Source organism: Ambystoma mexicanum, chromosome 7p, assembly GCF_040938575.1.
Source record: "Ambystoma mexicanum isolate Mex_15411 chromosome 7p, UKY_AmexF1_1, whole genome shotgun sequence".
NCBI classification, from domain to species: domain Eukaryota; kingdom Metazoa; phylum Chordata; class Amphibia; order Caudata; family Ambystomatidae; genus Ambystoma; species Ambystoma mexicanum.
The window spans coordinates 770,487,860-770,499,919 of record NC_090939.1 but is presented as its reverse complement, the minus strand read 5'-3'; the positions used below and the strand labels follow the sequence as shown (position 1 = coordinate 770,499,919).

The 12,060-nt window shown below is 45.1% G+C and overlaps 1 protein-coding gene across 5 annotated transcripts in view; it reads right to left on the bottom strand.

Moving 5' to 3' along the window:
- Window positions 1-7,255, bottom strand: part of ST6GAL2 (ST6 beta-galactoside alpha-2,6-sialyltransferase 2) — a 156,357-nt gene extending 149,102 nt beyond the window's left edge. Inside the window, exon 1 of one of the 5 annotated variants that reach the window (XM_069636893.1) lies at window positions 6,249-7,255. Coding sequence is in view for 2 of the 5 variants with exons in the window: in XM_069636891.1 (XP_069492992.1) it covers window positions 6,099-6,129 (31 nt within the window). In the remaining 3 variants the exon portion in view is untranslated. The other 4 variants (XM_069636894.1, XM_069636892.1, XM_069636891.1 and 1 more) reach the window with 4 other exon arrangements.
- Between the last annotated feature and the right edge of the window lie 4,805 nt (window positions 7,256-12,060).

The following is a 12,060-nucleotide window of genomic DNA, read 5'->3' as shown; positions in this document are numbered from 1 at the left end:
TTGATACATGATCTCTATTTTTAATGCCCTTGACTATGCGCACTGCATTGTTTTCCATAACTTGGCACTTGTCCCTCTTCGTAGGTCCCAATAATAGGGCATTACCATAGTCAAGGCATGACAATATGATTGCCCTTGCAATGGTCGCAGTGTTTACTTCATTGATAGAGGCGCAATCAGTAGGCATTGTTTTTTTGCAGGTAGTTAACCTGTACTTCAGAGCCCACTGATGCTTCAACCATCATTCCGAGAGTTTTAATGTGTGGCATCACCGGGATGCTAGCCTCTTTGATGGAAAAGGTCTTATATTCCATCCCCAGCTTTGATCTAGCCTGGGGTGTTCCAAAGATCATCTGTTCAGTTTTTGTGTTATTTAAGCAGATCCAATGATGGTGCATCCAATTATCTATAATATGATATACCTCTACTATTTTTGCACTGTCGGTGGTATAATCACACTTGAGTTAAAAAATAAGCTGGGTATCATCAGAGTAATTCGTAAAGAACATGCTGATGTGTTCTAAGAGCTTGCAGAGGCTTCTCATATAAAGATTGAACAGTAAGGGCGCCTGGCTTGCTCCCTGAGGTTCTCCGAAAATGATAGAGGCCGCCTTGGAAAATGTGTCACCCCAGTGTACTCTAGCACTCCGGTCTTTCAGAAAAGATGATAACCAGGCCAATGCTTCAGGAGAGCAACCTGCTATTGTATCCAGTGCCTCCTGAAGCTGGTGGTCCACCAGGTCCAAGGCAGTGCTGAGGTCCAGTAACATGAGAATACCTGTTTTACCTTTGTCTACCAGGTCTAGCATGAAGGTCTAACATGCCAGATTCTGTACTATGGTAAGCCCAGAAGCCAGATTGTTGTTCATGTAATAGCTTTCGATCTTCCACATGCTTTTGTAATTTGTTTGTTGCAATTTTGTCCAGAATTTTCAAAATAAAATTCGAGTTAGGAATGGGCCATGAGTTACTGGGATCTTTAGGATTCAGCCCTGCATGCAGACAAGGGGTTGGGGGTAGTCACCCCCATAAACGTTTACCTTTCAGCCCCCCAGAAGATGAATCATTAACACCTGAAAAAAAGCAGAATTACATATAATGTTACCAGCAAAGTACAAATGTGCACACCAATACATAAACAAAGAAGGGTGGTTGTTGCTAAGGTTTACTTTGAGGCACTTAATGTGGAACTGAATTCAGCAAAAACTATAGTGCTGCCATTTGGCAGAAAAAGAAAAAAAAAAAAACATTACACACCTGGCTGTTACCTTCTCAAAAAGATGGAACAGCGGCAGCTTGAAAGTTGAGGATTGGGAACATTGTGAATGTGAGAATTTGTGGACTTTTAATACTGGATTATAAAATTTGGTGCAGAGGTACACAGAGTGTATTGAGAATTTAACATGCAAATGTCCTCAGATGCTTTTTATTGAACCAAATTGTGGGGCCAACTTGGGAGTGGGTCCTCTGGGAATTATCCAGAATTGACAGTAAAGAACAATTTTAGGTGGTCCCAACTGGCCCACAAAATTGGAACTAGCCGCCTCCCGCCGGCATTGTTTTGGTTAAAGAAATATTGCCCTCAGAATGTTTATGACCGATTTAGGTCAATGAATGTTACCAAGTCACACTCCCTAGTGGCCTCAGACTACAACCCTTTGCTCCAGGTGGGAATTTACCAAAGTCAAAGAAGACTGTTTCCATAATTCACCTCAGCTCCTTAAACCTCTGGGCAAAGATTAAAGGCCCTTCATTCTAGAAGTTATATAAATGCTACATCTTCGCTGAGGAGCAGAGGGTCTATTTATCCATATGCTCCCAAATGCTGTACGAAACTGGTGATAAAACTCAACGACGGGCTAGCTCTTCATCCAACAACTTGTGTTATTGTGAAATGGTCACAAAAAAAAAATAGTCATAGGCGCCCCTCTGCGAGAACGAACACCGCTAAATGACCTGTTCCTTGGGAAGGTACCCACTCGAAAGTCTGCAGCCACACTTCAGCTCACTTTAACTTTCACAGAAGGGAAACAGCCATTTGCATATCAATCTTTGTCGCGCCCACATGGGGGAATTGACAATGTATCACATGTTTTGCACTAAATATACATAATTATGGAAAATATATCAGCCCACACCTTTACAGACTTTGAAATAAAATGGACGGGGAAGCCTGAGATGTAATTCTGAATGGCCATGATATACAGCTTAATTATGATGTGGGGCACGTTTTTGATGAAGCAATGTCATCAAGATTTATTTTATAAAATCAAATCATCTTTTTAGTGCTGGTATTTATTTGGAATTGTACATAGATTAGTAGAATACATTGTAATGAGAGTGTGAGGTCAACATTCCTAAAGGGACACGCGCAACAATGTATTCCTCTAAATACCAGGTGGGCCCCCACTGAAGGGGGTTGCCTTGGTTACCACGGTTGTCATTTAACCATAGAAGGCATTGCCATCCCATTTAAAGATGCCAGGGCACCCACTCTTTTCGTGGTCTTGTTGCAGTCACAAAGAGTGTGGGGGTGAAAGGGGAGACCTTTACTGCGGATCATACAATGTACGCCAATTCAATCCGTCTGCTGGCACTCTTCCATCTGGTGTATACTGTTCTGTGTCTCATAGAACATTCAGAATCTAATACAGACATCTACGCCACGCCAAGCTGTGCAGTAATAGACATCTACGCCACGCCAAGCTGTGCAGTAATAGACATCTATGCTACACCAAGCTGTGCAGTAATAGACAAGTGACACATCTTCAATCAAAACTGCTGAACAGGTCAATGGAGTAGCTAGACCCAACAACATCATGCAGCCATGAACTCTGATAAAAACGGCCCAGAACACTACTACCAAAAACGTGCAATAAAGTGTGTCCAAAAGCAAAGATCCCCCTCAAGTCAGAAGGCCCAGAACTTTTGCTACTGTGAATCTGGGGGAGGGGGGGAAATTAGCTCAGCGGCAACATGCTCGCCTTGGAAGCAAGAACACTGAGCACCACAGGCTTGATCCCTGGGTCCGCTTAGAAACATATGGGTATAAAGAACCGATCATATCAATCTGTAAAGAGGAACGTGATTTTTTTTTTTTTAACTCACTGGTGCTAAAATTAAAAGCATGCTGGTAAGCAGCGCCTTCAAAATATAGCAAGGAACTTTAGCAAGGAATCTTACTAGTTGATTGGCTTCTGGCATTTAGAGGAGCATCTGATGGCAAACCCAACATCTTCATAAAAATAGAGGGCAAAAATAAAATGTTAAATCTCCATAATGCTAAAGGAGGAGATACTCCTTTTAGTTTGTGCTATTGGGTGGTGCTTTATCACCACCCATGTGCCGAAACTATTGCTTTTGAGAACAGCTATGGCAAAAAGCAATATGACGAGAGATGCTAAGCTTGTAGGTGTCGTTATTTACCCACCCACCCATTGACTGCCCATGGCCATGTTAATCCCCATGGCCATTCCCACACAATTCCTGCCCATCCAGGGCCAAAACACATCCTCCTATGGTCTCTGAGCTAGGTTTATCAACCTGTAAGTTCAAACTTTGAGCTTGAAGTGTCTGTCAGCAAAGCTGTCTTCTGAAAGTTAATGACTTAACTGGAGCTGTAAAAAAAAAAATGCTTTGGTGCAATAGTCACTCACTCTGTATTTCCTTCACTGAATTCCTGTCAAAAACAAGCACTGGCAAAGCCAAGTCCCAGCTGGTTCGTATGCATTAGGAATTTGCCAGGCACTGCTCTTCTGATGTCCAATTTAATTTCATTAAACAAAATGTTTGAGAAATAAAACACAGAGGCATAACGATTATGGTCAAACCTGGAATGAAGAGATGGAGAGAGAAACAAGAACCAACTATTAGAATTACGTTGAAAATTGTCTGGGCGAACTCCGGCTTTAATGCGGTAGGAGAGTGCGTGCAATAACACACCTGTAAGCTAATTGCAGTAGCTTAACAGGTCGAGCAAAAGGGCTGACTAATGAAAACATGACACGGCTTTCGAGAGCTCCACTGTCCTTCCACCAAACAATGCGAGTTGTTTACATCTCCCGCCTTCCCGCTGCACGTTCTTACTCAGCATACAAACAAACCATGACGGCGAGTGTGCCATCGTCTCTGTGAACATACCTTGCGCCCCCAATGGTCTTAGTCAACATTCAAAGATTAGCCATTCTGAAGAGTGTGGCGCCATCTTCCAGTGCGGCGTGCAGCAAGCAAGCATTAAGTATGCCAGGAAGAGACGTGTCTCACAACCGCGAGCAGTACTTTCAGGAAGTGGCTCACGGATACGAGCCGCTACACCTTCCACCCACTGATCCCTGCATCCAATTTCGCAAAACAGTAATTCAGGATATGCAAACATGTTTTTTAAATGCTAAAATGTTGGCCTCTTCGTACTTCAATGATGCTCAAATCCCGGGCTTTAAGTGGGCCGGGGCTGAGCCCTGCCCGTCTCCCGAAACTTTGATTAAGCTGGGGCGCAGCCAGTGGCTCCCTCGGCTCACACCACACGACCAGTAAGCAGACGGGCGAGGAAAGCCACTTTTGAACCTAAGCCCTGTTGTTACAAACTAGTGTCATATAGTTCTGTAGTATTTCGGAGATGCTGGATTGGTTTCAGTCAATAGACTGCTTGACACAAAGCCTGCAACAGGTTGTATGTGTCAAACATTCTATTGAATTAAACAAAACATAGTACTGAGCACCTATAAAATAGCACAGTGTAATGTGACAGTGGCTTGTCACTGTCAGGGCTTGGGTTTGAACCCCCAGGATGGGACAGCAACCCAACAGCGAGGAAAGACTTTTTTTATTTTATTGTCTCATGCTGGGTACACTTCAGGCCACGCCCATCACTTAGGCCACACCCCTTAACGTATTACCACCCTTAAAGCACTGCTCAAATCTGAAGTCGTTGAGATTGCTGCTTATAATAAATAGCCTGTTCTTATATAGCGCTTTGGGGGACCGCTGTCGCTTCCCAGCGCTGTGTTAATACTAGAGGCGATTCCCCACTTTCATGGTAGCCAGTGGACCTCAGAAGGATGAAAGGATGAGTCGGCACATTACTAGTGCAAAGAGCAAGCCTTGAATCTTAAACAACTGAGGGAAGGAAGAAAGGCTGGTCATGTACCCATGAGTAAAGGCCGGGTGGGGTGGGGGGCTGCTGCGAGAAAAAACACTGGCCAAATGCAGCAGCAGAAGAGCATAGGCAGGTAATCTGCTAAATCCTAGCGTCCTCCACACCCAGCAGCTCCCAACCAGGGGTGGGCCAAAGCTTGCAAGGTGCGCGCTTTGCTCACCGTCGGGTAGACGGTAGACAATAGATGCCGAATAACGATGGAAATGGACGCAACACACAATGCGAAACGGGAGACACTTAGAATGAAAGCGCAGGTAAAAAAAGACATCCCTTACTAACCACTAGATGTCAGTACAGCGTCAGGCTAAAACATATCAAGTGCTCCAAAAATCAATCCGAGACCGACATACGTTTAAGGTACCGAACAACAAAAGCATAGTTTAACCATATTATTCGTGGCTCCCTACTGCAAAAAAATAATTTACCCAAAAAAGACCCAAGTGTTTTTTTTCTTCTTTCCAGTGGTGCTCCTATCAAGCCTCAATAATGCTCACGAGTGCGCTGAATCAAAACTGAAAAAAAAGTCGTCCCCCCCCCCCCAACAAACCACGCTGCCAGAGAAACTTGGGCCATATTTCCTGGGGCTGCTAAGACAGCAAGAATGATGTGATCTTTTGCGAGTATTTTCGGCTGTTAGATGGTCACAAGGAACCATGTGGCTCAGCGCGTTGGGCAAAAGAAGCACACATCCTTTGTTTAATGAACACGCTGCGATTTGAGCCCAGTATACAATGCAAGCACCTCATCACATCTCCTGTCACAGCCAGCTGGTCCTTGAATTGTTTTGCGGTTTACCTTTGAATATGCATAATATCTTAACTTAAAACACATACCAACACAGCCAATATATGTGATAAATCACCCCCTACAACGTGTCTGGCAGGCTAAGCTTTATTCTCCCAAACGGGCAGAATTCGAAGCAACGCGAGCACGAAAATCTTACCTTTGTTAACTTTCAAGACTAAAGAAACCATGCGATAAGGTCAGCTGCTTGCAGCCCATGTACACGGCGAAGAAGAGCATGCGAATTTCCATAAAAAGCAAACCCTTTCATTGCGTGGCCAACCCGCCGGCATGCACATTACCAAGTTACCTTAAGAACGGGGGCTTACTGCGTGAGTCAGGGCAACGGTCTCAGGAGTAGAGTTGGGCTGGAGCTGAGCCACGTCCGGGGCAGGTACGCATGCAGAAAGGCAACAGTCCTGGCAGGTGATAGATACTTCAATGGAAGCGTGAGGGGCACGGGGGTGCTGGCGGGAGGTCAGCAAGCACAATCACCCCGGACGAGTGGCCACCACAGCATGGATGGCAAACGGCGCAGTTACGCTACAATCCAAGCGGTCAAGCTACTATATTTTAGAAAGAAACACCGAATCTTGATTCCCGGCGCTTCGTTAACACACCTGTGTTCTCATATCCGTACAGGTTCATCTGATGTTGGACTGTTTCCCCCCCGAAACGATCGCAGGGCTTTAATCGCGCCTCCGCAATCCACAAAGCAATGCCACAATTGCCAGGGAGAATCGGACTATGCCATGTTCAACGAAAGCCCGTTACTCGAAAGCATAGCCTGCACGCTGCAGTTCGGCGGGAGGTTGCGTGGGGCCACGGCTCCCGCCTGGCGATCCGCACATGGGGTGCGGGGGTGATTTAGGCAGCCTTTGCCATTGCACGGTCCTGCGAGCCGCTAGAAGCGTGCATGCACACGGCGGGGTGGCGGCAAGGCCCCACAAGCAGACTCCTCCACCGAGATGTCCAAATAAAAATGGTTGTTTTCCGGCATAAGTAAGATCGCTGCCGGTGTGGCAGGAGATTTAACAGCGGCGGCTGTTACTCCCCGAGAGACTGCGACGGGACACCGCTACTGTTCTGCAGGGGCACGCCGTGCGGGCAGGAGGGCAGCATTGCGTTGGCGAAGGTTCTTCTGCCAGGCCTGTGCACGCTTGATGGCAGCAGCGACCTGCGTGTTCTTTAACTTGAACCCCCGGGGCTTTGCAGCACACACAGGGACCCCGGGGGCACCAACACAGCGCCCCGGGGAGAAGTGATTCAGAGAGCGGCAGACCGCAGTCTTTCACCCGTTGAAGCCACGCCCCCTAGGAGCGTGTTCCCGAGACACGGCCCTTACGTCACAAGCCAGTTGCCACGCCCCCTCGCACATTCAGTTGCCGGGTCCGCGCACGGATGCTTGATTGGGAAATTTCCCCCACAACCTTGCATCCCGAAATCCTGCTGTGTGGGGAAAAAACAAAATTTAAAAAAAAGCGTGCTGCGAGATGCTTTATTTTGGGCTACTTTCTTTCTACAGAGAAGGGAATTATGTGAGCAATAACTCAAACACATTTTTTTTTATCGTGTGTGTCCATAAATTAAATAACCCCAGATACAAAATACGAAAGCAACATTTAAATACTCAAATGTTGGATTATATAACAAAGCCGAGGAAAGGGGAGATGTCATCAAAAAGGCGCCAGATTAGTTTTCCTAGTGGACCTCTCGAAATGTGCTTTAAAATTCATAACTGAAGGCTATAGCAAAAACTTGACATTTTTTGCTATGTTATTTGTATAGCCCATGCTCTGCAGACGCTCTGACAGACCTGGAACCGAATGGGTGGGTTTGGGTAGTTGTGTGGTGAAGGAAAGGTAAGATTGTAGTGCTTATGTGTTGAGGTTGCAAATTGCCAGTACCCCGAGCTCTGCATGCTTGTAAGCTTTCTAGTAGCAGGGCGTTGGGGTCATCTTTAACTCCACTCTCTTCTTCTTCTCTCACATTTCAGACATCTCTAAAAAGTCTAACTATCCGCTTCACCTCCTCAGAGGTACTCTACCTTTTCTCACTTTCCCCCAGAGGCTCACTGTCTCCAGAGCCCTAGTTCTCTCCAGGCTGAACTATTGCAACAGCCTCTTCCTCAGCATCCCCTCTTCTGCCCTGCGCCCTCTGCAAAGCATGCAGAACAGAACGGCAAGACTTAGCCTTGTCCTCAAGCCCTGTGACTGCGTCTCTCCAGCGCTAAAATCCGTTCACTGTCTCCCTGTGGGTGCAAGGATAAAATTGAAGACCCTTTGCATCATTCACAAGGTTTTCTGGGGCCTAGGACCTCCCTACCTGGAACACTACCTACCCAAATACTGTTCCTCACAAGCCCTCCACGCATCAACCTCCTGCGAGTGAGCCGGTTCTCCAAGCAGGGATTTGGAGGGTGATCATTAGCCTCAGCAGGTGCCTCCTTCTGGAATATCCCCCCTGTCGCCCTCCGTCTTGAGCCAGATCTCCTTAAATTCTGGAAACTTCTCAAGACTTTCCTCTTCTCCTCTTCCTCCTCTCCACATCTACCCTGCTAACCGAGTTCTCTTTTTTTCCCCTCTCTCCCTCCACTTCCTTACAGAATGCTGACTGGCCGCCGGGTGTACATCAGAGTCTCATTGGTCCCCAGCACCCTGCCAGTCCTTTCTCACCCTTGCCATATGGCCCTAAACCCCACCCACTAAACAGCAAGGTATTCTGAGAAATAGACAGACCCAGTCCCCCAACAAAGATACCGTACAAAGGTTTACATGTAATCTCAAGGATCAAAATAAAGGGGTGTGAGGATGTTATTATAGATAGTATTATAGATAGTATGTACATAGTTCTGTACGCACAATCACATGCACGTGTAATGTATCTATGACAACATCTTCGTGTATGGTTCCAGAATGTTGATGAGGCCATACACGAAGATGTTGCTGTGAAAGAAGTTGGCCTCCTCGGGGCTCCTCCAATAAAACCCAAACAGATATATATATTACCACGCGTTACGTGTTTTATATACACAAAGAAAACACTACAAGGGTTTGATAACAAACATGTTCCACCTGCTCTGTTTAATTCTTCAAAAACGACAGCAACACGTGTGAATGAGGTGGGAATACTCCGACAGGTGGAACTACGTGACTAGAAAAATGGTTCACAAATGATTCAATTTCTGGAATACCTGCTCAGCCTCTTTTAAACATGATCGAAACTCCGTCTCAGTCTACTGAGCCATCTTTAAATAATCAAATGACAGAAAGGGCTGCAGACTGTGGGATGTTTTTACCCATGCATCCGAGCCCTACCTCAAAAACTGTGCAGTACTGGCATTAAAAACATCATGATGGCCAGAGCTTTCCAGAAAATGCCCAGGGAAAGGCATGAAGAATAGGCTGCCACCCATTTTTGCCGATGTTATGGGCACAGAAGGGCACTGCCTAAAACCACCATTGGACTACCCACACAGTAGTCTGAAACCATTGGGAATGGCAATGCTGATTGCCAAAAGCAACCTAGAATTTTTGGGAATTCATTTTCTTAAATCCCAAAAATGGGTGCATTACCAGTACTCACCACTATCAGAAAGCCGGCATTTTAAAATAACACCAGACTTTTTTTTTTGTGTAAAACTGAATAAATTAACCCAAAGCATGCCAAAGAAAGACTTACTGAGAGGTGGATACAATGTAAAGTTATATTCTGAAGTGACTTGAAGGTTTATAACAAGACTGGCTGAGCTGTGGATTTCAGCAGTTTAAGTAAATCTGGACTGAAAGACACTAAAAAATCTAAATGTTTAAAAGAAATGAGTGACCTACTTTTGAGTGTCACATAGGTTGCAATTGTTTTAATGTCATAGTTTTAAACTTAGAATCAGCATTCTAGCTGCATATGTAAAAATGGTTAATTTTATTTGAATGCAGAAAACTGGGTAACTAAAAGTGACATTAGCTGGGGCCTGGCTTAAGGCACTGAATTCTGCCCACCAGCTACCCCCGACAGGAGATGAGACTTGCACAACAGCTGTGTTCCCAGGCCTATCTGCCTTTTGCTGCTCCCACCAAAAGGGATATGACACTTCCCTGATTGAATTACCTGGGCTCTGCAGGAAATTGAACAAAGCCCTGTCCTGACTCAGGCAAATGTTTTATTATGGGGGCTGTAAAAGTGGCTTCCTCCTAGAAGGAAAGGGGAGGAGCACTGCCTGTGAGAGCAAGCTGGCTTGGCAGAACTCGAAAAACCAGAAATTCAACCTTGTGCTGGGGGGAAACCACACCCCTTTGGGGCCAGAACATAACTCTAAAAAGATGGATCATTCATAGAGCGGACTTGTGAAAATTATTTAAATGATACCATAATTCTTGTGATTTTTCTGCCCACATTTTAAGAGGTTTTTAGAACCGGTGGGATGATCTGGGGGCAAACTAGCAGTTAAGAGGGTATTACTTAAAATGTATGCATGTTAAAAATTTGACACTTCATCAAGTAATGTCCATACTCCTTGCGCACATGTGTATAAATTTGGGGTAATGTCTGATATTGGTAACCTGATTAAAAAGTGTAAATGTTGCCATTTCTGAATGCAAGCTCCCAGGAAGAGCAGATTTGGACAGGGTATACCTCCTGTGATATGTGATGGGTGCATGTAATTTTAAACAAGTGTGTACCTGTGCAAATATGTCTTTTGGGTCAAAATATAGATTGTGTGTAATTTGACAGGGGTGGGTTCTCTGTACCATAAACAGACCTCATCATGATGACACTTCATTTCATTCCCCCAATCAAGGGGAAGAGGATGAAGTGGCCAATGACAAGTGGAGAGGGGTAGAGCCTAGTGATGCTGCACACACACCCATTTTCAAAACACATAAAAGCAGACAGTCAGGACAGATAGGGACAGTCAATTCCATTTGCTGCAACGCGCTCTGCCGGACCACACAACATCCAGAAGATACTAGATTCAACACTTAGACTTTAAAACTCCAAAGAACTTGATTCAGAACTCAAAGCAAGGGCCTAAACCCACAAACTGAGGACTCTTCTCAGTGGGCCTCAGCATCCAGCAAACCTAACAGCGTGCAGATCAGCGCTGGGTCCAGAGAAAGCTGTGCAGAAAGATCCAGAAGCAGTGCTGTACCCAGAGAGAGCAGAGCTGACCCAGACCACTGTTAGAAGAACCAGAGAGCTGACCCAGATCACTGTGAAGTGCCGAGACCAGACCAGAGTCCAGTCTAAAACCTGACCAGATCCGTGGCGAGGCCCATTCTATTTATAAATATATTGTGAGTACCTAGCAGAACTGTGCAGAACCAATCTCTTAGTTAAAATAATATAATTCAATCTATTTTAATCTAAGTAGAACTGCCTCCTAACTGTCACCTGTCATTTTCATTTTGCATAGCTGTCACTTGTCACTTTGAACTTTTAAAATTTCAAATCTGAAAAACGACCTTTACCATATCGCTCATATCTCCGTGACCGTTTGTCTTAGAGACTTGCAGTAACTTTCCACTGAAAGCTGGGAATCGTGGCTTTTCTACAAACCTAGAACCGCATTCCTACCCCCGATACTTTTGCCGCAATCGCGAAAAACGCACTCGCGAATTTGCCGCGATTTGCAAATTTCTCCTCGTGTGAAAACAGCAGTTCTTGCTTTCCTTGCTAAAATTTCGTTTGCCTCTTAAGAACCATCCCTGAATCATTGCTAGAGTGAACCTGGACTAATATTAACTAGATACCACTCACCCTGAACCTCTAGGGGGAATTAAAAGCATTTTAGCATATTTTTCACTTCATTGCCAGCACATGTAAAAGCATTTTGGGCCTGTGTTCCAACTTCTGTGGTCTAAGCTTGCTGGGGTGAACTGAATTACATTTGATTGCATTTCTGAGAACTGTGTGCTTTCCTTCCATTTCCTTGCATTGCATAAAGGGGGGGAGTGGATTGCCAGAGAAAAGTGATTACATTGTTTTGGTGAAATCATATCGAGTATTTTCTGTACTTCCTTTCATTCAACATTGCATCCATCTGAACTTATATAAAGCATTCTCTACCACCTTATTCTTCTGTTCCTATTCACAAGTGTGCCAGTGCCAGACTATCCATTATT